Below are 24,345 nucleotides of genomic sequence, written 5' to 3'. Positions count from 1 at the left end.
CGTTCTTTTACTTGACCTTTTACTAATAAATAATAAAATCACAAGTCAAATATTTAATAAGTCTTCAAGACCAATATCATGTAAATACATATAAATAAATAAATATTATTATAGCTATCATTGTTGCTTAAAAAATTAAGAAATTTATTTATTATAAATTTTTGGAACGTAATATTTTATTGCTTTCTGCTTGACATTTTTTTACAGCACATTCAATATTTGTATATAAATATTTTTTTTTTTTATTGTTAAATTATTATTATTATTTAAAAAGAATTTTTTTACAAGAAAAACTTTTATTATTTTTGATGAAAATTAATATTTTTAAAAGTGTATTTATTTTTAATAATAATATGGATTTTTTTTGCTTTTTTTTTTTTATCAAACACTTGTTGTGCATACTGTTTTTGATGAATGAATAAAAACGTCATCTCCAATTTTGACATTTCCAGGTAAATATAAGCCACAATAAATTCCTAACAATGGAGCTTTACCATCAACTTTAATTTTATTTTTATCTGTTTGAGCTCTGAATGATTGCAGAGTTTCAAATGGTTCTTTTGGGTTGACTTCAGCTGTTTCAGGATTTATTTTGATCATTTTACAACTGAAAATAATTAACCAAAATTAAATAAAATAAAAAAAAAAAAAGAAATATAATTTAATTTATATTTTATTGTTACGAACCGTGGACAAGGCTTGACATTTCTAATGACAACATCATCGCCTATTTTAATCCATTCCCACTCGTCTTCATCAAAAGCTTCAGTTCCACTGACAACAATATTTGGACGATATTGAAGAGACAATGTTGGATTTTCAAGTCGACTATTTAATTCATCCAATGAAGATTCAGTCATCAACATGTAGCTTGTCAAATCTGAAAAATATCCCTAAACAAAAACAAATTTACAACAATTTATTATTTAAATATTTTTATTTTTTAATTATCCAAGCCTAATCACTTGATGAAAATTCTGTAATCAATTTGTATATACTGTTGAATTTTTTAAAATAAAATAAATATACTTAAAAAATAATTACGTACAGTGTCTTCATTTCTCAGTGTATCATAAACTTTTGTAAAACGTTCCCATGGACCATTTGATAAATCTCTACATCTCTCTGATGGTGCCAAGCCAATTCTCAAACCCGAATCAGTACCAGTAAGAAATCTATCATGAAAAAAAAAAAAAATAACAACAATTATTTTTAAATTTTTATTGTAATTTAAAAAAAAAAATTATTTACCTTGATATCCATTCAGCTGGAGCATCACCGCAATCAATGCATTTAACTTTTTCACCCCACCACATACTGCACTCAATATTTTCATCAATATTTTTGCTATTTTCTGGTAATAATTCAAATGTTAATGATTGCATTCCAACAGCTTCTAATTTAACTCTTTTATTATCAACAGCTGATAAACTAACGAGTATCAATGTTGGATGATTTCTTCCTGTTATAAATTTACCATTTTCTTCATTGTAAACTAAAAACATTCTGCAAAAATAAAAGAAATTATTAATGAAATTTAAATTTATATTTTTTTTTAATAATATCATTTATCATACCTGTCTTTTAATGTTAGCTTTCCATCGTCATTTACAGCTATACCAAAATCTGTAAATTCACAATTATTTAAATTTTTTCCACGACCCGATTTAAGTGGATAATAAAAAAGCTCTTTTATTTCGCCGACTTTGATCCATCTTGGTTCAGGCAATTCTTCAATATATTTATCATTATTATTTTTGGAAATTTTTTTATCTAATGGTAATTTAGATTCTTCCAGTGATTTTTTAACAGCACAATTTTCAGATTTTTTTTTAATGTCAATTGATGGATTTTTAAAACGTTTCCAAAAAATTAAAACAACAGCTACAGTTGCTCCACAGCTCACAATGCCTAACCTCCAACTCTGTAAATTTAAATTAAATTATTAATCGAAAAATAAAATAAGCGAGTATTTATTTAAAAAAATATACAAATAAATATAAATTTAAAAAAAAGTAGATATAAATTTAATACTATTTAAAAATTTAAAATTGACACAGTTTTGAAATTTAAAATATTAAAATATTAAATTGAAAATAAAATTATTATATTTAAATATTATTTACCATGTATATTTTCATTTTTGTAAAATTCAATAATTATTTTACTTATTTATTATTTTAAAAAATAACATTACATTTTAGTGTTATGTAATGAAATGACTGACTTTATTGACGCAGTAGTCGGAATAATATATCCAGCATTTTCTGGCTTCATCAACGCGAGTTGAATAATCTTCCCTTTCCTCTGATACCTGCTTATTCGTTACCTAGTTATACCAGTGTAACATCAACGTTATCATAATAAAATTTTAATTAGTATTGGTAGACTCATTAACACATTTTCAACATAACAGACAACGTGACAATGAAAAAAAATAATATACTTGTGACGATAAAAATATCATCGAGATAAAACTATTTTTATATTTAAAAAAAAAATCTTATCATTAAAAAATAAAAACAACATTCAAATATATTTTGTATTTATTTTATTTTTTAATTTTATATAACGAAATTTATAAAAATTTGATGATAACACATTAATTTATTTTTTTTTTTAAATACATGTTTGTATTAATTGAAAATAATAGAGAAAAAAATTATTAAAATAATTGAAAAATATATATTAAATATTAATTAGAAAATTATTGAATAAAAATTTTATAATTCAAGCCAAAAATTAATTATAATTTTCTTCTTTTTTTAATAAAAAAAAAAAAAATGGGAAATATTTTTTAGCTGTTTTAGTCGATGTCCTTGGATTGATCAGTATTATTTTGAAATACATGAGTTGATTCTGGAATTTTCCAGGCAGCTTTGTCAACAGTAATATCAAAATTAAAAAATAAATAAATATCTCCAATATGTGAATTTTCAAAAGCTCCATCTTCAATGGTATCAATTAAATTATTTGAAAGATATAAAACAGTTGTATTGAGTTCTCCAAATGACTTACTTTTAACACTTTTTAATTCATTAAAAGTCAAAGATAATAATTCAATCGATTGATCGATTTCTGCAAATGCATAAGGATCAATTTGATTTATTTTATTGTAATCTAATCTCAGTAATTTTAAATAATTCAATCCACTGAATGCATACGATGATATAAATGATAAATTTTCATTCCAAATAATTTCAAGATGTTCCAATTTTTTTAAACCATCAAATGTTCTTGGTAAAATAAAATCAAAACCATGATTATAATTTATCTTCAATATTTTTAGCTCAATTAAATTTGTAAATGCGTTTGATTGAATTTTTTTAATTGTGTTTCTTGTCAATGTTAAATTTGTAATTGTTGAGTACGATGCTCCAAAATAATATGGATTTATTTCACCCAAATTGCAATTATCAATTTCTAAATATTTTAAATTATCAAAATCATTTAATGTTTCTGATAATACTTGGCCAGATTGATTGATTGGTAACGACAGAGAATTTAGTGATTTAATTGATTTAAATAAATTTTTTTTCAACGTTATATTTCCATAAGAAAATCGTAATTTTTTTAGCCAACGTAGACCATCAAATGATTCTGGCTCTAAATTAATTGTTGCTCCATTGAACGTTATATCAAGCTGTGTTATTTTCAAATTTTTAAATGCATTTGGTGTTATTGATGAAATACCACGAGCATCTATTTCAAGTGATTTATTAAATTTTTTTACTTGATTATTTTCACTCCATTCAGACACCGAAACAAGTACATTTGACTCAGTACAAATTTTGTAATCGTTATTAACAATTTTACAAACACGTTCATTGTTTGCAAAAACTAATTGACTTGAATAAATTATTAAAATAATAAAAATGTAAATTATTTTTTTCATTTTATATTATTTTTATTGTTGATACTTTCCTTTTTTTAAAAAAAAGATATTTATGAGGTGACTTGAAGATGCCAACTGAATATTTTTCATTTGAACTTTGTCATTTATTCAAAATGATTTTTGGGTTAATGATGTTTTCGATTGTTGAATGTTTTTTTGTTTATTCAACTGTAAAATTTGACCTGAGACTGGTAAATCCCAAATTTTTATTTTCATTATTTTATTGTTTTATATACTAAAATAACAAATATAATAAAAAACAAATTAAAAATATTTTTTATCCAAAAAACAATAGAGATTCCTAATATAAAAAGGACAAACATCATCGGTCTTCCGGACATTTGATTGGTCATTGTTTATTTCTCACTTACTCTCATACAAATTTCTTTCTGTTTGCCTTTTTCTATTATTTTTTTATTTATTTCGTTAGCAACGAAAAAACAACAAAAAACAGCGAGTAAACAAAATTTTTTTTGATATTTTTTATATTTTTTTTTTTTAAATTGACATATTAAGCTAGCACAACTTTTTTAATAATTATTAGATCTTGATGCAATTAGGCTTGAAATTTTGTGCGAATTATGTGTTTTTTATGTGTGAAGAAATAAATTTGAAAGAAAATTTTTTTAAATATTTTTTATATTTTTTTTTAAAATTGACATATTAAGCTAGCACAACTTTTTTAATAATCATCGGATCTCGATGCAATTAGGCTTAAAATTTTGTGCGAATTATGTGTTTTTTATGTGTGAAGAAATAAATTTGAAAGAAAATTTTTTATTTTTTTTTTACATTTTTTTAAAAAATTCAAATATTAAGCTAGCACAACTTTTTTAATAATCATCGGATCTCGATGCAATTGGGCTTAAAATTTTGTGCGAATTATGTGTTTTTTATGTGTGGAGAAATAAATTTGAAAGAAAATTTTTTTTTTATTTTTTACATTTTTTTAAAAAATTCAAATATTAAGCTAGCACAACTTTCTCAATAATCATCGTATCTCGATGCAATTGGGCTTAAAATTTTGTGCGAATTATGTGTTTTTTATGTGTGGAGAAATAAATTTAAAAGAAAATTTTTTTAAATATTTTTTATTTTTTTTTTACATTTTTTTAAAAAATTCAAATATTAAGCTAGCACAACTTTTTCAATAATCATCGGATCTCGATGCAATTGGGCTTGAAATTTTGTGCGAATTATGTGTTTTTTATGTGTGAAGAAATAAATTTGAAAGAAAATTTTTTTTTTATTTTTTACATTTTTTTTTAAAATTGACATATTAAGGTAGCACAACTTTTTCAGTAAACATTCAATCTTGATGTTATTAGACTAAAAATTACGTGTGAATTATGTGTGATTTATGTGTAAATAAATAAATTAAAAAAATTTTTCGTCAATTTATTCATTCTTTTTTTTTTATGATAATACTTGTGTTTATAAAATCAATGAACAATGAACCTTATAGAAGGTATAGATACAGGCGCGCGTAGCGCGCCAATGTGCTCGTATATAAAATTCAAGAATATATTTTCTCGTTATAATAAAAAAAAATTTAAAACATATTTTAGATGCAAAAAAAAAAAAAAACTGTTTTTTTTACGAAATAAAAAAATATTCATTTATTTATTTAAATTAATACTTTCGACAAATGTCTTTTAGGCTACATATAAATTTAAATTACATGTGGCTATAAAAATATCAATAATTTAATTATTAATTTCATCGAAAGTAAGTAGGTATAATTAAACAACAAGATAGAAAATGTGCTAAAACAAGATGACGTTATTAATAATATTTCGTTGCTAAATAAATAAATAGTTTAAACTATGAAATTTAATATTTATGAGAATCATATAAATAAAGATATGTAAAAATATATATAGAAATATGATATTCGATTTAGAGAACTGTGATATCGACCGAGATCTATGTCACTTTTCTCCCACCCACTCCCACCCAAAACGCGAATGAATTCAAACTACGTCACATTGCGTCATATAGCGCTACAACTCTACAAGTTGTCAGGTGTATGTACTAAAAAAGGCGTGGACATTGTGTGGGTGTTGGAGAGAAGACGATACACACGTACACCAACAAATACTGTACAGTACTTTTTCAGTTTGATAACAACTTGCTGTTACTGATGATATAAAGATTGTAACTCTTAAATTATTATCAGTTTCATGTAAAAAAAACAAGAAAAAAATTGCAAACGTGTCACTCGAAATATTCGTAAGTTTATTTTCATTAGCATAAGTATCATTATAATATCCAAAAAAAAACTAACAAATATATACAAAAAATTGAAAATAATAATTGTCAGTTAAGTAAACAAATACCTGTTGCTTGACTCATCTAATTAAATGTCAACATAATCAAGGATATCTTTTTTATTTCTAGCACAATCAACAAGATTCATATTAATTTTTATATTAAATTATAAATAATAATTAACAATGGCATCACAAGTAGCTGGTATTTTGGAATCAATCCATTCAATATTCAGACCTATTTTGAGTAAAGTATGTATTATTCAATTGTAAATAATAAGCTAATAATAGTTATGACTCATCATCAATATTATTTCATATTTATAATTATATATTTATTGTTTTTTTATTTTTATTTTTATAGATAGAAGTTAATAGTTTTTTTGGTATCCTTGATCTACGTGTTGGAGCAATTATTATTGCTATAATTCAACTTGTAAGTTGTCATTTTAATAATTATATTATTTATAAAATTGAAACAAGTTAATTTTAATATTTAAATATTTAATTGATGCAGGTAGTGGGATGTGCAGGATTACTTGATTTTCATATTCCTATGTTGAATGGAATTTTTTCAATTATTGTTGGTGTTTTGTTAATAATAAGTGCTGTTATTGTAAGTTAAAAAAATAATAATAATATTAATATATTAAGATCAATTTTATTATTTAAATTAATAAATTAATAATATATTTATATTTTTGTTTAGAATCAAAGAGTTTTGACAATACCATGGTTAATATTGATGTTTATATTTGAATTTTTCTTGATTGTTATGATGGTCATAAATCTGTTACACTTTAAAAGTGAATTTCCAGGATTATTTTTGGAAAATTTATTCTTATTTCGTAAGTTAATCATTCGTCAATTAGTTTTAATATTTAAATAATTTATCAAATTATAATAAAATGTTTTTTTTTTTATTTTTAGTCTTTTACTTGATTGGATACTCTATTGTCTACAGTTTCTACATGAAGATGAATGATTTGCCAACCGTAAATCCTGCCTAATTTATGTTAACAGACATATATATTTTTCATTATGTATCTTTTTATTAATATAATATATATTTGATTAACTTTCTTTATTTTTTTCAATATATTATATTTTTCTATAATAAACAAAGTATTTTTTTTTCGAATGAAATAAAGCTAACTACTATATTAAGTGTGTTGTTATTATTTACAAATAGATATATCAATTATAGATCATTAGGATCCACATGATTTATTACATCATTATGTTATATTAATGTTTGTTTTAGATGAAGAAATTTTAAAAATTTAATAAATGTTTTAATTTTAGAGCAAGAAGAACCAGAAGGTTCATGAAATCATCATGTCATGTTAACAGCACTGTCCTTTGTTGAGAAGAAGCAACTTTTATCTCGTAATAAATATAAAAATGATAAACGGTTGACTCAATTTATGTGCGTCATATATTTTTTAAAATTTATTTTTTTAAATTTATGTTATCAAATTCACATGACGACAAGTATGATTTGTGATTAAATTTAAAAATAAAATTACGTTTAAAAATAATACTCAAAATTAATTACTTGAATATTTCAAAAAAAACAAAATCAATTAAATATATTGATGCAAGAAAAAATTATTGATTGTATATACTGTTTTTAACTATTTTTTTTTTTTTTTTGATAATTCTTATTTAAAAAATCTTGCTCTATTGTAGCCGTAAAAACTGTATACAATCCGGTAAAAATATACATGCAATCCTACAAAAAAAATAAACGAAAATATATAAAATGTGATGATTAAATTATGATGGAAAATGCAGTAAAGAAAAAATAACTTACCCCAAGAAAATACAATGAAAGCAAGATGTTGAAAAAATTGCTGGACAGTGTGACCATTTGAATCTGCCACTACCCATCCTTCCAAAGCTCTCATTACCAAATAACCACATGGAGCAAAAAGTAAATAAATTCCTGATATCCATAGCCATACGGAAATCATGGGTATTCGATATAATTTAAATTGACTAATTGTAGATAGCCCAAGTAATACACTCAAGAGAAAAATAAAAAGTCCAAAAATCCATTGTCCATTCCAGAGCAATAAAATTACATACAGCTAGAAAAAAATAAAAAAAACATAGATGAATCATGTTTATAAATATAAAAAAATTGTATTTATAATTATGATAATTTTTTAATTTTATTTTGTGAATTATTAAATGAATGCTTGTTGTTAAAAAAGTTAGAAAATTACTTACAATATCAATAATTGCGGTTGTGATGACTCCACTTCGTAGAGAAAATGCCCACAAGAAATTCGTCACTTTAAACTGTAAATAAATTTATTTAATTAATAAAACATTTAGGAAAAATATATTGATAGCAAAATAATTAAATATAGTTTACCGATTTTGGCATTTCTCTAGGAATTCTGAGTGTAATTCCTGAGTCACGAATCGATCTGATAAATCCCATTTTGAAAAATAATTGTTTAAATTTTTTTTAAATTTAACCAACGTTTAGAATTGGATATTGAAGAAAAAACAAATTTCTATCAATATTTAATTTTACAGATAACACAGTGTCGTGTCAAAAATATCCTATGAGTCATCAAAAATTTGTGACAAAAGAAAAATAAAATCTACAAAAAATGAAAAAAATAAAAATTAGTATTTGGATATTTTCTTTATCTATTATTCGTAGATAATAAATATTTCTAAAAACAAGGAATATTGTTGACTCACCTCATCGATCACTTGTTGTTTTAAAATATTTGTAGTTAAAAAAAAAAAAAAATTTATGTTATTCTCTCTTTTTTAAATATTTAATTGGAGTTTTAGTGGAGTTGATAAGAACTTTGACGAACGGCCACGGACTGGAAATAGATAAAATATAAAACTTCATATAAATAATATCAATTTAAAAAATATTGTTATATATATATATAATTCTAATCAATTTATAACGTGTATTGTTAAATTTATATTGAAAAAAAAAAAAAAAAGAAAACAACAACTAATATATTCAAAATATTAATTATAATTTTAGTAATTTATGAAATTAAATTACCAATGAGTAATACTGACGTTGCAATCAAAAGTTTTGGGTCCAGTAGCCCAACTAAAAAAAATACTGGCCAAGTGGATGAACTGTGAAGACTGGTGAAGACCAAGGTGAACTGAAGAATATGTAGGTGTTAATAAAACACCACCAAGAAGCCCGATTCTCCTGGATTCTCCTTATCTTTAGCTATGTTTAACAGAATACCGCTAAATAGGAACCACCTATTTGGCGCTGTCATAGACAATTCGACCAATCTGGCAACTGCTAGATATCAAACTACCCTCACCACCAAAATTTATTTTTTCTATTTCGAGTCTTCTTGGACAACATTGACAACACATTCAGAAGCTTTTGATAACTTGTTGTAACTTGTCATATAAAGCTCGTCACTCTGAAATTATTATCAGTTTTATAAAAAAAAAAAAAAAAAAAGCTGCCAACGTGTCACTTGAAATATTTGTAAGTTTGTTTTAATTAATATTATTAAATTTTTATCAAAATAATTATTATAATGAAATCTGAATAATTAAAAAATATATAAAAATTAAAAATAATAATTTTTAATTTCAATTTTAAAAATAATAAATTAATAATACCTGTTGCTTGACTCATCTCATTAAATGTCATCATAATTTTTGTTTCTAGCACAATCAACAAGGTTCATATTAATTTTTATATTTAATTATAAATAATAATTAACAATGGCATCACGAGTATTTGGTATTTTTGAATCAATGCATGCAGCATTAAGACCAGTTTTGAGTAAAGTATGTATTATTTAATTGTTAATAATAAGCTAATAATAATTATGACTCATCATCAATATCATTTAATATATTTAATTATATATTTATTGGTTTTTTATTTTTATTTTTATAGATAGAATTTAATAGTTTTTTTGGTATCCTTGATCTACGTGTTGGAGCAATCATTGTTGCTATAATTCAAATTGTAAGTTGTGATTTTAATAATTATATTATTTATAAAATAAATATACAAGTGAATTTTAATATTTAAATAATCATTTAAAATTTATAGTTTTTGGGAGGTGAATCATCTTATGGCAATGAATGGTTTTTAGGAACTTGTTACTTCATCATGGCCATTCTATTGATAATAGGAGCTGCCTTGGTACGTATTTAAAAAAATAAAATATTCTATTTTTTATATGTTAAATTATTATTTATTTATAGGATCAAAAATATTTGGCAGCCCCGTGGTTATTATTAACCTTCTGTTTAGAATGCATCTTGATTGGTTTCATGATCATTGACTTGTTGAACGCTGACACTCATGGGTATAATTATTTTTTTGAACATTTCTTTTCATTTGGTAAGTTAAAAACTATTATTATTATTTTTTTTTTACATTTAAAAAATTCAGCACTAACAATGAAATACTATTTTTTTTATTTTAACAGTTTTTCACTTGGTTGGATTCTCCATTGTATACAGTTACTACATGAAGGTTCATGATTTGCCAACTGTAAATAATTCTGTTTAATTAACAATCAAATTTATTTATTAAATATCAAATACACGTCGACAAGTGTTATTTACAATTTTATTTTAAAATAAAATTTTGTCAAATTTTCTTATTTATTTAAAAAAAAAAAAAATTTATATATTTTTAATCTACGAATATTGATAAAGAAAAAAAAAAAATAATCAGTCATGTTATTTTCTTGAAATACAAAAATATCCAATATTGGATATTTTTTTTTTGGTCAATTAAGTATATTTATTTTTTGTTACTTTGAGTCACAAATTTTTTATGACTCATGTATTTTTCGACTCGACATTGTGTTATCTATAACATTAAATATTTATTAAAAATAGTTTTTATTTATTTTTTTTCTCAACGACACTCAATATATTTAGTCAATTTAATAGATGCAATAGATAGAACAAAAATAAATGTATTTTCAATTACTTTAGAAATTTGTGGTTGTTAAAAAGACACTGATGTTTGACAATGTACCGTTTATTTTATTTGTCTCATACTCAGTGGCAAATGTTTTTTAGAAATTTATATTCATTTTGTAAGTTAAAAATTAATTTTGTTTAGAATAATAAATAATAATTACTTTGTTTTGGACAACTTTAAATAATTTTAACTAATAATTGTTTGAAATATTTATTGATGTTTCAAAAATATTACATGTAGTTGATATAAATTTTATGAAAATTTAAGGAATATTGTTTTATAAATATAAATCTAATCAATTAAATAATAAATTTTGAAAAATATTTATCGCATGTATTGTTAAATTTATATTTAAAAAAAAATAAATAAATAATGTTTAAATTATTAATTAATTATTTTTGTGATCCTCCTGGATTCTTCTTATCTTTACTATAATGTTTGACTGTGTTTGACAAAATACCGCTAAATAGGAACCACATGTTTGGCGCTGCCAACAATTTGACCAATCTGGCAACTGCATATCAAACTAACCTCATGACCGAAATTTATCATCACATGTTTCTTCTGTTTCGAGTCTTCTTGGTCAACAGTGGTCCACATTGTCAACAGAATTTTTTCACAACTTGTTAAAACTTGTCACTCTGAAATTATTATCAGTTTTATAAATAAAAAAGGCTGCCCACGTGTCACTTGAAATATTTGTAAGTTTGTTTTAATTAATATTATTAAATTTTTATCAAAATAATTATTATAATAAAATCTAAATAATTAAAAATAATAATTTTTAATTTTAATAATAATAATAATACCTGTTGCTTGACTAATCTCATTAAATGTCATTATAATTTTTATTTCTAGCTCATTCAACAAGGTTCATATTAATTTTTATATTTAATTATAAATAATTATTAACAATGGCATCACAAGTAGCAGTTCGTATTTCGGAGGCACACTATTTACTATTCGAGCCTATTTTGAAAAAAGTATGTATTATATTCAATTGTAAATAATAAGCTAATAATAGCTATGACTCATCATCAATATTATTTTATATATTTAATTATATATTTACTGTTTTTTTATTTTTATTTTTATAGATGGAAGTTAATAGTTTTTTTGGTATCCTTGATCTACGTGTTGGAGCAATCATTGTTGCTGTAATTCAACTTGTAAGTTGTCATTTTAATAATTATATTATTTATAAAATTAATATACAAGTGAATTTTAATATTTAAATAATCATTTGAAATTTATAGATTTTGACTGGTGCATTGTCTTATAAGGAAGAATGGATTTTTGGAACTTTTTACTTCATCATGGGCATTCTATTGATAATAGGAGCTGCTTTGGTAATTATAAAAAAAAATATATATTTCATTTTGGCTGAATTTTATTATTAAAATAAGTTAATTGAAAAAATATTTATATTTACTTTATTATTTATTTATAGGATCGAAAACATTGGGCAGTCCCCTGGTTAGTAGTTACATTCCTTTTTGAGATCTTCTTGATTCCTTTCATGATCATTGATTTCTTGGCGATTCAGCCTAGAATATTGATTGAAAATTCATTTTCATTTCGTAAGTTAAAAATTTTATTTTCTTTTTCTTTTTTTTTTACATTTAAACAATTCAGCAATAACAATAAAATATTATTTTTTTTATTTTTACAGTTTTTCACTTGATTGGATTTTCCATTGTCTACAGTTACTACAAGACCGTTCATGTCGTGCCAATAGTAGTAGATGATCCTGTTTAAATAACCATCAAATATATCTATCAAATATCAAAGACACGTTGACAAGTGTTATTTACAATTTTATTTGAAAATAAAATTTTGTCATATTTTCTTATTTATTTCAAAAAATATATATATTTTCAATCTACGAATGTTGATAAACAAAAAATAAAAATAATTATCAGTCATTTTCTGGAAATAATAAAATATCCAATATTGGCTATTTTTTTTTTTGTCAATAATATTAATCTTTTGTTACTTTGAGTCACTAATTTTTTGTGTCATGTGTTTTTCGATTCGACATTGTGTTATCTATGAAACTGATGTTAATTAAAAATTATTTTTATTTTTTTTTTCCGCAACGACACTCAACATATTTAGTCAATTTAATAGATGCAGTAGATTGAACAAAAATTAATGTATTTTCAATTACTTAAAAAAATTGTGGCGGTCTCACACTCAGTGACAAGTTTATACTCATTTTGTAAGTTAAAAATTACTTTACTTTAGAATAATAATTAATTAGCTTTCGACAACTTTAAACATAATTAATAATTTATTGAATTATTTAATTATATTTTCAAAAATATTACATGTAGTTGATTAAAATTTATTAAAAAATACAAAATACATACAATTTTTAATTATTAATATGATTAATTAAATCCCCAAGAACTCCTAAATCTGGAAGATAAAAATCTGGTCTATCATTTGGTTCAAGAGTTTGTTCAGAACCTAATGAGTCTACTCCTGAGCCAACCCATAACTTTTGAAATCCTGCACTTTGTGCAAATTTCATATCATTTGATAATCTATAAAAAAAAATATATAATAAAAATTTATAATAAATTTATTTATTAAGAAAAATAAAATACTTACGAATCACCAATGAAAAGACATCTATTTGGATTATTTAAAGAATAATTTTTCGTCAAATAAATTCGAAGTAATTCACTTGGTTTTGAATATTCAATTGGGCTTTTTCCACAGTGATCAATAACCATTTCTGCAAAGAATCCAGGGCCTGAAATAAATTAAATAAAAAATCCAACATCAGTCAATTCAACATGGACGAAAAATAAAATTATATTTAGAAATGAAATTAATTTACCAATGAGTGTTAGTGATGGTGCAACTGGAAGTTTTTTGTCCATTGGTCCAACAAAAAATAAAACATCATCACGTTCTACATGAACAGCAGCTTGCATTATTTTTGCATAATTAAGATTTAGATCACAATCAAATATAACTGCTTTAACTTCTGGTATATTTTTCGCAACATCTCTAATTGTATTCACCTCATCAATAACAGATGGCTAAACAAAAAAACACTCTTCAGTATATTTTATATTATTTTATTATCTAGGTATTTATTTTTTTTTTTATTTAATATTTTCTCTTACCTCAGACACAACATCAATTCCACCATCAGAAAGTATTTTTTTGAATGCTGGACTTCCAATCACCAACGCTTTTCCCTCGAAATTTATACTCAACAAATGCTCAAGAATAACTATTGATGGTATCACAATTTGTTCCTAATTTTAAAAATTAATAACAAACAAATTATTGTTATTATAAATTGTCATTTAGTAGATAATGATTTTATTTTATTTTTTTTGAATATTTAAATTCTTACTGGCTTTGCATTGTATCCCATCATCTCAAATTTTTTTAAATAATCATCGACAGTTGAAAGATTATTATTAGAAACAAATAAAATCTTTTTTCCAAGTTTTTCCAAATTTTTAAGTGCATCAAATGCACCAGAAATTGGAGAATTTAATAGCCACAAAACACCTGGATTAAAAAACAATTAAATAATCAAATAATAAAATTTTTATAAATATAAAATTTATGTCTTACCATCGCAATCACTTAAAACAGTATCAAATGAATCTAAAAAATTTTTTATATCTTCATTTGATAATTTTTTTAAATCAACTGGTTTTTCCATTGTTGAAAATATTAATAAATTTTTTTTTACAAAAGTATATTTTCACTGACTGCCACGAAAAAATAACAATGACTGAGTTAAACTGTACACTGTAAAGTGTAAAGTCTTGAGTCTTCCAAACAGCCAGCTTTGAAATTTGAGATTAAAATAATGATGATAAAGTGTCAGCATTCTTTATTCTTTATGATCTTTGTTAAGTGAGTATCGTCTAGCTGAAATAATAATCACTGATGTGACGTTGTTGATGCCTAATCGTTATGCCAACAAAAAAAAAAGAATTATTTTCTGTCATTCTTTGTCATGATAATAAAATAAAATTTTCAAGTCAGCTGTAGATAAATCGTGCTTATTCCTTTTTAATAAATTTACATTATGGTAATATAAAAATTTATGTGTGAATAGACACAATTTATAAGCAAAAGAAGAAAAAAAAATTCTTTGGCTTGACTAAAAAAATCACAAACTTGTTTGTCAATAAAGTTTAAAATTAATTACACAACTTGTAGTTGACTGATCAATTCAATTGCAACAATAATACTCAATAGAAATAAATTAAATAAGAAAAACCCAGTATAAACAAGTTTATTTAAAAATTCATAACTTTGATATAATCTCCATGACCTTTGACTTGCATTGAAATAAAAAATTTTAAAAATAAAATTTATTTGAATTATTCTACAGTCGATATGAAAGTTGACTCGGGGTAATATTGATAATGACATTGACAACTGAAAAAAAAACAGATGGCACAAGTTGTATACAAATTAAAAATAATTTTTAAATAATTGTTAAAAAAAAAATAAAAGAAATTCTTAGTTAAATTATTAAATATTACTATGAAAATTGAATGTTCATGCACGACATGTTACACAGAAAATTCAAAGATACAATTGCAAAATAAAAGAAAATAAAAAAAAAATGCATTTAAATTGTATCCACTGATATAAAAGTCCAGCCTATTTTTTCTGAAATTTAATTTTTTTAATAGTAAAGCATCTCGAGTTTTTAAACTATAATAATATTTTAATTGAAATTATATTCATAAGGATAAAAATTTCCATCGTGTTTAGGTGTCGGCTTGTGGTTGAGAGCAGCAAAGCTGCCAGCCACGGATGCGAGAGGACCGAGTTCAAAACCGGCCGTCGCAATCCGTAAAAGCAAGTTAGACTACCGACCAAATAAAATCGCTAGGACGCTAGCGTGTATATAACGTTTGAAAAACAAACGAAAATTAACTTAATGCAAAATTAAGAAACAAATCGTTGTGATAGCAGCGTAAATTAATATTAATATTAGTATAGTTATAACGTTTGAAAGAAACGGATAATAATTTAATATATGTACATATAAAAAAAACGTTCGAAATGAGCGGAAAAAAATTTTTTTTTGTTTTGTTCACCTTTTTTTTTTGTTTTTACAATAATTAATTTAGTAGTTAATAATATAAACATATGTTATAATAGTTTAAACTAGTTTAAATTCTTAACAAGCAACAAAAAAATAGTAATATTTAAATCTTCATTAATTGAATCTACTTCAAGTTCTAAAATTTTTGTCATTAAACTATTATTATATATATTTTTCTTTTCGATTTTGATATTTTTTTTATCGTCGATATAAAAAAATCAGTTTCAAAGAGTTATGCTACACAATCTGGAATGAAGAGTATAAAAAAAAAAAAAATAACACTGATAGTATTTTACGTGAGATGAGATAAATCGTGATGCAACAAGGCAGATCAGTCGGGTAAATAAAAGATGGATAACTTGAATGAATCTTATAATTATAAAATAAAATAATTAAACAATTAAAACGCGTTAATAGTTTCAATAGTTTCAATTTATTAAGTTTTCCTAGCCGTCATTTGTCTTGATTCTCATTTACATGGCCATTCAGCAGTTAATAATAATTAATCAATGATAATTGGTAATAATTAATTACTAATAATTAATCATAATGATAATTCATAATTAATATTTCATTGTAATCGACACACATGAGTCGTTAGTCTCACATACACATCGGTCATTATTAATTTCATTTTTCTTTTCTTTTCTCTGTTACATTTCTTTTTTTATTATTATTTATTATTATTATTAATATTATTATATTAATATTAACTTTTTTCATTTATTATTAATATTAATTATTCTTTTTTTTTTCTTATTTCCCTCTCGTTATAAAACGTCAACGTTTTTTTTTTTTATTCTTTTTTTAATTTACCTGTCTGCTTTTTTGCTTTTAAAGCTCGAAAAATTCATACGTTTGTTGTTGATTTTTTTCCCCCGGAAAAGACGAGTTAAATTTTTTTTTTTTTTTTCCTCTTTTTGACTAGAAACTTATCGCCTCTTATGTTAATTTTTTTTTATTTTTTTTCCATAAGCTAATCAAGGTATGGTAATTAAACGCACCCGTCTACATATTTTTTTTTTTTTAAACATTCGATCGTACAAGAAACGTGAAAAGCATTTATTTAATTATTTATATAATTTTTTTTTTTTTTGTAAAGAATTATTATTATTATTTTATTATTATTTCATTGCAGTTTTTTAGGCTTATTTTATTGTATACACTTTTTTGTTTCTGATTTTATTCTACTCAATACTATATTAAAATTTTGTAAATTAGATTTTTTTTTTTTTAATCAACAGTATCTAAAAGAACAAATGAAAATTTATTTATTTTATTTATTTATATAATTATTTATTGAATGATTTTATTAATTTTTTTTTTTGTTTAATTAAAAAGATTTCCAATAAGGCGATTTATTTAAAAATTTATATTTTTGAAAAAATTTATTTAAAATCAATTTATAGAGTTTTTTTTTTTCTATGAATTTTGTTATTAATTTTAAACTGGATTATTGAAAAGCTCATATTATTTATACGTTGTTTTTTTAATTATTATCTTGGAGATATATAATTTTCTCGTGAGTTTGATTTTTTTTTATTTAAATTTTTTGTAATATTAACAATTATATTTTCAATATTATTATTACAAGACTGTTAAATCTATTAAGTAGCTTTATTATTACATACCTATCTATCTACCTACCTAGATAACTTATTTATTATTATTTCGATGAAAAATTTTAGCTATTTTTATTGATTTTCAATTTTGAATTTCTCGTCGATTTCGGTTTTACTTATTAGCAGCGAGCTTTCCTGCAGACAGGCTGTACATCTAATTAGATAATAGCTGCTATCAAATTATTAATATTTTTTTTTTATCTTGTGCCAAGTATAGCGCATAAATAAAAATTTAATTACCCGTTGGAATTAAATTTTTTATGATTTTTTCTTTCAAGTATCAATCGTAAATTTCTGTTAATATATTATGATTGATTTTTTTTTTTATTCACGCGTTCTTTTCAGCCTAAATTATTTAGTAAGAAAATTACCAACTTTATGATTTTTTATATATACATTAGAGCAACATTATTATTATGCAAAAAAAAAAAAATTATTTGAATTACTTTTATCTTCTCTTTATTCATTTTTTGAAAGTTTATTTTTAAATATTTAAATTTCATAATTATATCTTGTTTCTTAGATATTTATTTATTTTTTTTTAATTATTATTATTATTATTATTCGAGGAACAATATTATTTTTACAACTGTTTATTATTTTTATTAATTATTATTTCTATTTTTTCAATTTTATTTGTATTTTATTATTTGAATTCAATTATTTAAAACGTTAACTTGAACAGGGGGCTTCAGTAATATTTTAATTAAATTTTTTTGTTAGACAAAAATAATCTCGTTAGTTAAATTGTTTTTTTTTTTAAATTTTTTTTATTTATAATAATTATTTTATATATTGTAAAATTATATTTAAAACAAATATCTATGAAAAAGAAAAAAAATTTTTAAAAAACAATTTCATTTGTACACATTATCATTATAATTTATCGAAACGAAAATAAAGAAAAAAATTTTTAAAAAAATCATGCTTTTAAATTAATATTTAGCAATGTTTTAAAAATAATTTTCATAATATAAAGAAATTATTTTATTTGACAATTAAAATGCAAACGAAATGGCTCATCGAATAAAATCGAAAAATGACTAGAAATTTAAATTTTTAAAAGAAGAGACTTATCATATTACAATTGATCAAATTAGCCTCACATTTCACCTTGACCCTGAGTCAAATCATTCCAATCTCTCCTCATCATAAATTAACTCAATAATATTATTATTATGATTATTATTATTAATATTATTATTTAATCATCCTTTCTCGCAATATTCATTTATAATTATTTATCAAATTCACATTGTCTCCAGTCTCGCCATCAGTTACAAATTAAGCTGTGTATTTTTACCATTTTAAATTATTGCACATTGAACAAATGGTTATCAATAATTCTCTGGTGCGTATCGTATATCGCAATTATTAATAATAATTATATATTTTTTTTTCTTTTAAATTTTTTAAATTTTTTTTCTTTTTTATTATTTTTTTTATTTCACACATTATTTATTACTTTTTATTTTTTTTTTTTGTCTTTGTATAACAAGCAGTTTATTTGTTGTTTTCATAATATCAATAAAAATTTTTTAATTATTGTTTATTTTTGAAAAAATTTAATAATTTTTAAATGGTGATTTTTGAGAATGTCAGAATGAATTATTCGATGTTGGAAATGTTTTAGTGCACATGGAAATTAATGAGCTTTATTTTTAATATATAATTTTTCGTTTTATCTCAATTATCAGTGACAAATTTAAAAAAAAAAATATTATTAACATTAATTTTATTTTCTATGTTTCATTATTAATGTAAAATGTTTCATTGACTTGATGTTTATGAATGTTTTAATTATGATTTTTATTATTAACTTTATTTCACCAGTCGAAAAAAAATTATTGTTCCATTAGCTTCACTATGATCATACGTGTTTTTCTCATTAGTGCCTACTTATTGTTAGTTTTTAAAAGGAATGTAGTGATTTTTATTTAAAATTAATTTTTATTATTATTATTTTTTCGTTTTTATTATTATTCATTATTATTTCATATTAATTATCATTTTGTTTATTCTCATTGCCGGGTTCATCGGCCAGTTAAAAATTGCAACATTAATTTAAAAAAAAAAAAACTAAAAAATATTTAATTAAATATAAAAAAATAAACAGAATAAAAGAAAAAAAAAAAACATTTCTGTATATTATTTATTTTAAAAAGTTTCTATTATTTTTTTTTTTTATAATAAAATGAATATATATATTTTTTTTTAAGTCGTGAAAATGTTTGTAACACGTTGACTTGACTATAATTGAGGTAAAAACGCGATACTTTTTCATATTTTCATTTCTTTTTTTTAAGCCCTGTGTTATATAATTTTTCTTTTTGTTAATTAATTTTTAATTTATTGATTTATTATTATTAATATTTTTATTACTATTATTCATTATTACTATTATTTATTTGTCAAAGAGAAAAAAAAGAAAAAACAACAAATGAAATGAAAAAAAAAATAAAAAATTGTACTTTAAAAGTAAATTTTTTTTCTGAATCTGGTTGGCGTTCACATTCAATGACAATACCAGTTGGAACGACTCTTGACCCAGGCAATCACGAAATAAATTATTATTCTGATTCGTCAATTTGGCACGTCTATATATGGACGTGTCTGGGTCGATGAATTATTTCAGCCTGGTCTACCAGCTATGCCTGGACGTTTGTCAACTGTTGACATGAGTTTACGATGTATTGGCTGATTTTTTGGGAAGGTGATAATGTTATTGGCAATATTGTTTTTTTTATCAATTTCGGAAGATGATTGTAATGGTTTTGATGATACTGATAATGACGGTGATGATGATGAAGTTGATGAAGTTGATGATGTTGATGATGTTGATAATTGCATTGATTGTTTATCGTAATCATCAATACTAATTGTTGATGATTTATCATTGTATCGGATCGTTGATACTGTTGTTTTCGATGTAGTGAAATCCGTGTATGTAGACTTCTTGCTATTTCTGATAGTGATTGTATCATAGTTATGAGAAATGATGCGTCGCTCGCTATCCAAATCGCCAGCACAGCCATAATCATAGCTGCAGCATAATTGACCGTCCTGCGAATTAAATTAATTTTTTTTTTACATTATATTATTTATTATTCTGTTTATTTATTTACAAATTTGTCTGAATTTTTTGATTGTCAATAAAAGCTCTGATCATTATTGTCGTAGTCTCTTTTTTTTTTTGCATTTATAATTTTTTAGTTTTTTTTTTTTTTGTTTAATCATCGGAGCTTAGATGAAAATCAAAAATTCAGTCATTAGTCTAGATCATATCTGCCTCGAGGTTAATTTTATTTTTATGAAAATTATTTTTAATTAATTATAATTATTCGCGGAATTTTTAAGTTGATGGAAAATTGAAAAAAAATTAACCTCGAGTAGATGTAATTTTAATGAAATGTGTATAGACAACGTATTATGTGTATTCATTGTTTTGTTGAGAAAAAAAAAAAGAAAAAGTCATGATAATTGTCAAAGGTAATACAGATTTTTTGGTCTATTTAGATTTGAATTAGATTTTTAAATTTGAAACTTATCCAGCTAATTGTGTCTTGTGGCTGCCATCATGTTGAAAAATTGTTGACGTACAACTTCGACATCACATCAATCACGCTTTTATTATAATGAAAATAATTTATTTGATAAAAAATCACATGCTCTGATAAAATTTAATTAAAAATTGACAACAAAACAATGAATTCTCATAAAAGTACGTCTTTAATTTTACTGTGAATTTCTAATCTAATACTACGAAGAATTTGATGAATAAAATTTACTCAAAAATATTTTCTAATTGATAATTGAGCAACTTATTTTAGTATGTTTTTTTTTTTTTTTTGAATCGTGGCTTTTGAGTAAATTTTATTTTCAAATGTGGCTTTAGAGCGCCCTGGTGCTTCTATGGTTTATGTATATATTTATATGCAGACGAAGGAGTGTGCAAAGAGGCCCAAGTGTAATAAAAATAATACCAAAAATAAACCCAGGTGACAATAATTTTTTTTTTTTTTTTTCATAAATAATATATAAAAGTATTTAAAAAAGTATTTGTGCGAAAAATATTGAAAAACATGTAGGCGTCTCCTCGTGCGCTTAAACAATTTTTTTTTTTCTTTATATTATTTTAAGATATATAAATTTTTTTGCAACGAAAAATGAATGATATATTTACGTGCAATTAAATAACGTGCAAAAATAAAAAATCCAAAATGACCTTGAAAATCAAATAGATGTTTGCAAAATAAATTAAAATATCATGCATAAATTATTACAGTGTTTGACGAGCATTTAAAATAGTAAAAAAATGAATTAAAAATAAATTAAAATTAAATAAATATAAAATAAAAGAAAATAAATAATAAACCCAATGAAAAATTAAAAATTAATTTCAAGAGAAAAGACTCGAATCTTGCAGTTGCAGTCAATCAAGCCGGCGCTAAATAAAAATGAAAAAAAAAAAAAAAGGAAAATAAGAGAGAGGCACTCGAAAACTAATAGAGTAAAATACATTATTTTTTTTTTTTAATATATATAACATGTATATATATTTATTTTCTGTTTTTTTTTTTTTAGAAGTTATAGGTGAGGTAGAAGTGATGTGATTACCGATGCACACAACACGCGCTATTGCTCACCAATTGGGCGCAGTACGGCACCTGCAAGGATACCCATTGTTAGGCTGGTTAATCGGTTAGTTATCATATTTATAATTAAAAAAAAAATTAAATTAAATTTACAGTTAGTCGGGTGAGAATTTCCAGGATTATTTCCAAATATTTATAAATAAATAAAATATCAATGCAACTTATAAATATCTAATTTTAAAATAAATTAACTATCCATGCAGGATTGATCCGAAACACGTGCGATCGTCATACCGATCTTTAAAAAAAAATATATTAAAATTTATATTTATTATTTATAACAAATTTGCTCGAAATAATAAATAAATTTTATTAGTTTTTTTAAAAAAATAAAGCTTGAAAAAAGCAAGCAAGCAATATTAGTTTTTTTTTTTGTTTATTGATTTATTATTTTTAAAAAAATTAATTGTTAATGTTATTTTATTTATTTATTTATTTGTATTATTTAAAATTAGCTTTGGTGATAGTTTAAAGAATGAAAATAATACTGAATACTCTTTTCCGATTTTTAAATAATTATTAACTAAATAAACATAAATCTATTATTAAAATTAGAAGAAAATTGATTAATTCATTGTTATAAAAATTTATAGATAAAAAATTAGTTTAAATTTTATATAAAAATAAACAATATCAATTTTCATATTTTTAATTTAAAATATAAATTAATATATAGAGCAAATAGCCACAGTCTTGAGGTATGAGCAAAGGTATTTTGTTAATTTAAATGAGGAAAAAAAAATTTAATAAATAAACAAGTTCATTTGCTTACGAACGAGGATTACCTACTAACTTTTGTATAAACAATCAAAAAATTAAATAAATAATTTACAAAGTTATGGTAAGAATTAAAAAAAACATGTATATTTATCACGAAATTTAAATGCAAGGTATATTATTTTACAAAAAAAAAACAAAAAACAAAATTGTAAAACAAAAAAAATAATTATAAATCATTAGACTACATAAAAAAATACTAGAATTTAATATTATGTTGTAAAAAAAAAAAAAATGATAATTATGTCGTGTCAAATGTCTGTGTCTGTTTATTGTTTTTCATTTTTTTTATTTTTTAAATTGAGCATTAAGACTGTCAATGCCACTTTGCGCAGTCATTTTTCTGGTCAAAGCGAAGGCAATATACTTCGTTTACTGACCTTATTTTTTTTTTTATACTTTTATTCATCAGGGTGTGTAAATTAAATTAATCATAAACTAAAAAAAAAAAACCTTACAATAAGAAAAAGAGAAATGATAATTAAAATTTAATTTACAAAAAAAAAAAAAAAAAAACAATTTATCTTCTTATAAAAAAATAAATAATCAATATAATTTATAAACTATTATTTATTTTTCTTTTTCTTATTTTACAATTAAAATAAAAATTAATTAAAAAATCCTGTGCCTTGTAATAATTATTTCAGGATTGTTAAATAAACATAAAATAAAAAAATTATAAACTTCTTTTTTTTTTTTTATTTTCATTTAATATTTAAAAATAAAAAATTGAATAAAAAATTTGTTATGTTGTTGTTGTTCCAGCTTAAAACCTCCTTACCTTGCACTCGCACGTGGTGCATTTATCATGTGGATCTTGCCAAGAGCTACCACTGTCATGAACAATACCAGCATAACTGCATGGTCTTGGATCAACATGACTATTAATCATAATTGTTGTTGTATTAACATTACTATCACGTGCACAAGGATCATCTTCACATCTTGGACAACAATCACCATCTTCAGTAACTGGATTCATACATGTTACTGGTGGACATTCCATTTGCCAACAATCAATTTCTCCATACTTGAATAAAAAAAAAAAATTTTAATTAA

General features: G+C 22.7%; 5 protein-coding genes across 14 annotated transcripts in view; 1 reads left to right on the top strand and 4 right to left on the bottom strand.

Moving 5' to 3' along the window:
* Nucleotides 1-341: 341 nt before the first annotated feature.
* On the bottom strand, nucleotides 342-2,413 carry LOC122858847 (mitochondrial amidoxime-reducing component 1-like). Its single transcript, XM_044162044.1, has 6 exons — nucleotides 2,127-2,413; nucleotides 1,578-1,924; nucleotides 1,252-1,506; nucleotides 1,049-1,175; nucleotides 688-893; nucleotides 342-607 (listed from the first exon to the last, which is right to left on the bottom strand). The coding sequence occupies exons 1-6, from the start codon at nucleotides 2,139-2,141 to the stop codon at nucleotides 382-384; spliced, it is 1,176 nt and encodes a 391-aa protein (XP_044017979.1). The 5' UTR covers nucleotides 2,142-2,413; the 3' UTR covers nucleotides 342-381.
* A 393-nt stretch (nucleotides 2,414-2,806) lies between these two features.
* LOC122859682 (decorin-like) lies at nucleotides 2,807-3,999 on the bottom strand. Its single transcript, XM_044163368.1, has 3 exons — nucleotides 3,992-3,999; nucleotides 3,372-3,848; nucleotides 2,807-3,152 (listed from the first exon to the last, which is right to left on the bottom strand). Exons 1-3 carry the CDS (start codon nucleotides 3,997-3,999, stop codon nucleotides 2,807-2,809), a joined length of 831 nt encoding a protein of 276 aa, XP_044019303.1.
* A 1,908-nt stretch (nucleotides 4,000-5,907) lies between these two features.
* LOC122858846 lies at nucleotides 5,908-12,889 on the top strand. 3 transcript variants are annotated; one of them, XM_044162042.1, is made up of 6 exons: nucleotides 5,908-6,127; nucleotides 11,990-12,114; nucleotides 12,229-12,300; nucleotides 12,388-12,480; nucleotides 12,582-12,711; nucleotides 12,804-12,889. In XM_044162042.1, exons 2-6 carry the CDS (start codon nucleotides 12,046-12,048, stop codon nucleotides 12,887-12,889), a joined length of 450 nt encoding a protein of 149 aa, XP_044017977.1. In that variant the 5' UTR covers nucleotides 5,908-6,127; nucleotides 11,990-12,045. The 3 variants fall into 3 exon arrangements, with proteins under 3 accessions (XP_044017977.1, XP_044017976.1, XP_044017978.1); XM_044162041.1 differs by lacking the exons at nucleotides 11,990-12,114; nucleotides 12,229-12,300; nucleotides 12,388-12,480; nucleotides 12,582-12,711; nucleotides 12,804-12,889 and adding exons at nucleotides 6,296-6,417; nucleotides 6,530-6,601; nucleotides 6,683-6,781; nucleotides 6,875-7,013; nucleotides 7,096-7,328 and having other exon boundaries at nucleotides 5,915-6,127; XM_044162043.1 differs by lacking the exon at nucleotides 5,908-6,127 and adding an exon at nucleotides 11,598-11,832.
* A 138-nt stretch (nucleotides 12,890-13,027) lies between these two features.
* LOC122858845 (phosphoglycolate phosphatase 1A, chloroplastic-like) lies at nucleotides 13,028-15,087 on the bottom strand. Its single transcript, XM_044162040.1, has 6 exons — nucleotides 14,735-15,087; nucleotides 14,508-14,668; nucleotides 14,272-14,406; nucleotides 13,980-14,184; nucleotides 13,748-13,892; nucleotides 13,028-13,680 (listed from the first exon to the last, which is right to left on the bottom strand). Exons 1-6 carry the CDS (start codon nucleotides 14,823-14,825, stop codon nucleotides 13,509-13,511), a joined length of 909 nt encoding a protein of 302 aa, XP_044017975.1. The 5' UTR covers nucleotides 14,826-15,087; the 3' UTR covers nucleotides 13,028-13,508.
* A 1,931-nt stretch (nucleotides 15,088-17,018) lies between these two features.
* Nucleotides 17,019-24,345, bottom strand: part of LOC122858844 (protein kinase C-binding protein NELL1-like) — a 37,027-nt gene continuing 29,700 nt past the window's right edge. For 5 of the 8 annotated variants that reach the window (XM_044162034.1, XM_044162038.1, XM_044162031.1 and 2 more), the window contains 3 exons: nucleotides 24,068-24,316; nucleotides 22,472-22,521; nucleotides 17,019-20,917 (listed from right to left, as the gene is read on the bottom strand). In XM_044162034.1, the coding sequence (XP_044017969.1) occupies nucleotides 20,503-20,917; nucleotides 22,472-22,521; nucleotides 24,068-24,316 (714 nt within the window). In that variant the 3' untranslated portion in view covers nucleotides 17,019-20,502. The remainder of the gene's footprint in view (nucleotides 20,918-22,471; nucleotides 22,522-24,067; nucleotides 24,317-24,345) is intronic. The other 3 variants (XM_044162036.1, XM_044162039.1, XM_044162035.1) reach the window with 2 other exon arrangements.

Source organism: Aphidius gifuensis, linkage group LG6, assembly GCF_014905175.1.
Source record: "Aphidius gifuensis isolate YNYX2018 linkage group LG6, ASM1490517v1, whole genome shotgun sequence".
Classification (NCBI taxonomy): Eukaryota; Metazoa; Arthropoda; class Insecta; order Hymenoptera; family Braconidae; genus Aphidius; species Aphidius gifuensis.
This window is presented reverse-complemented; position numbering and strand designations above follow the sequence as displayed.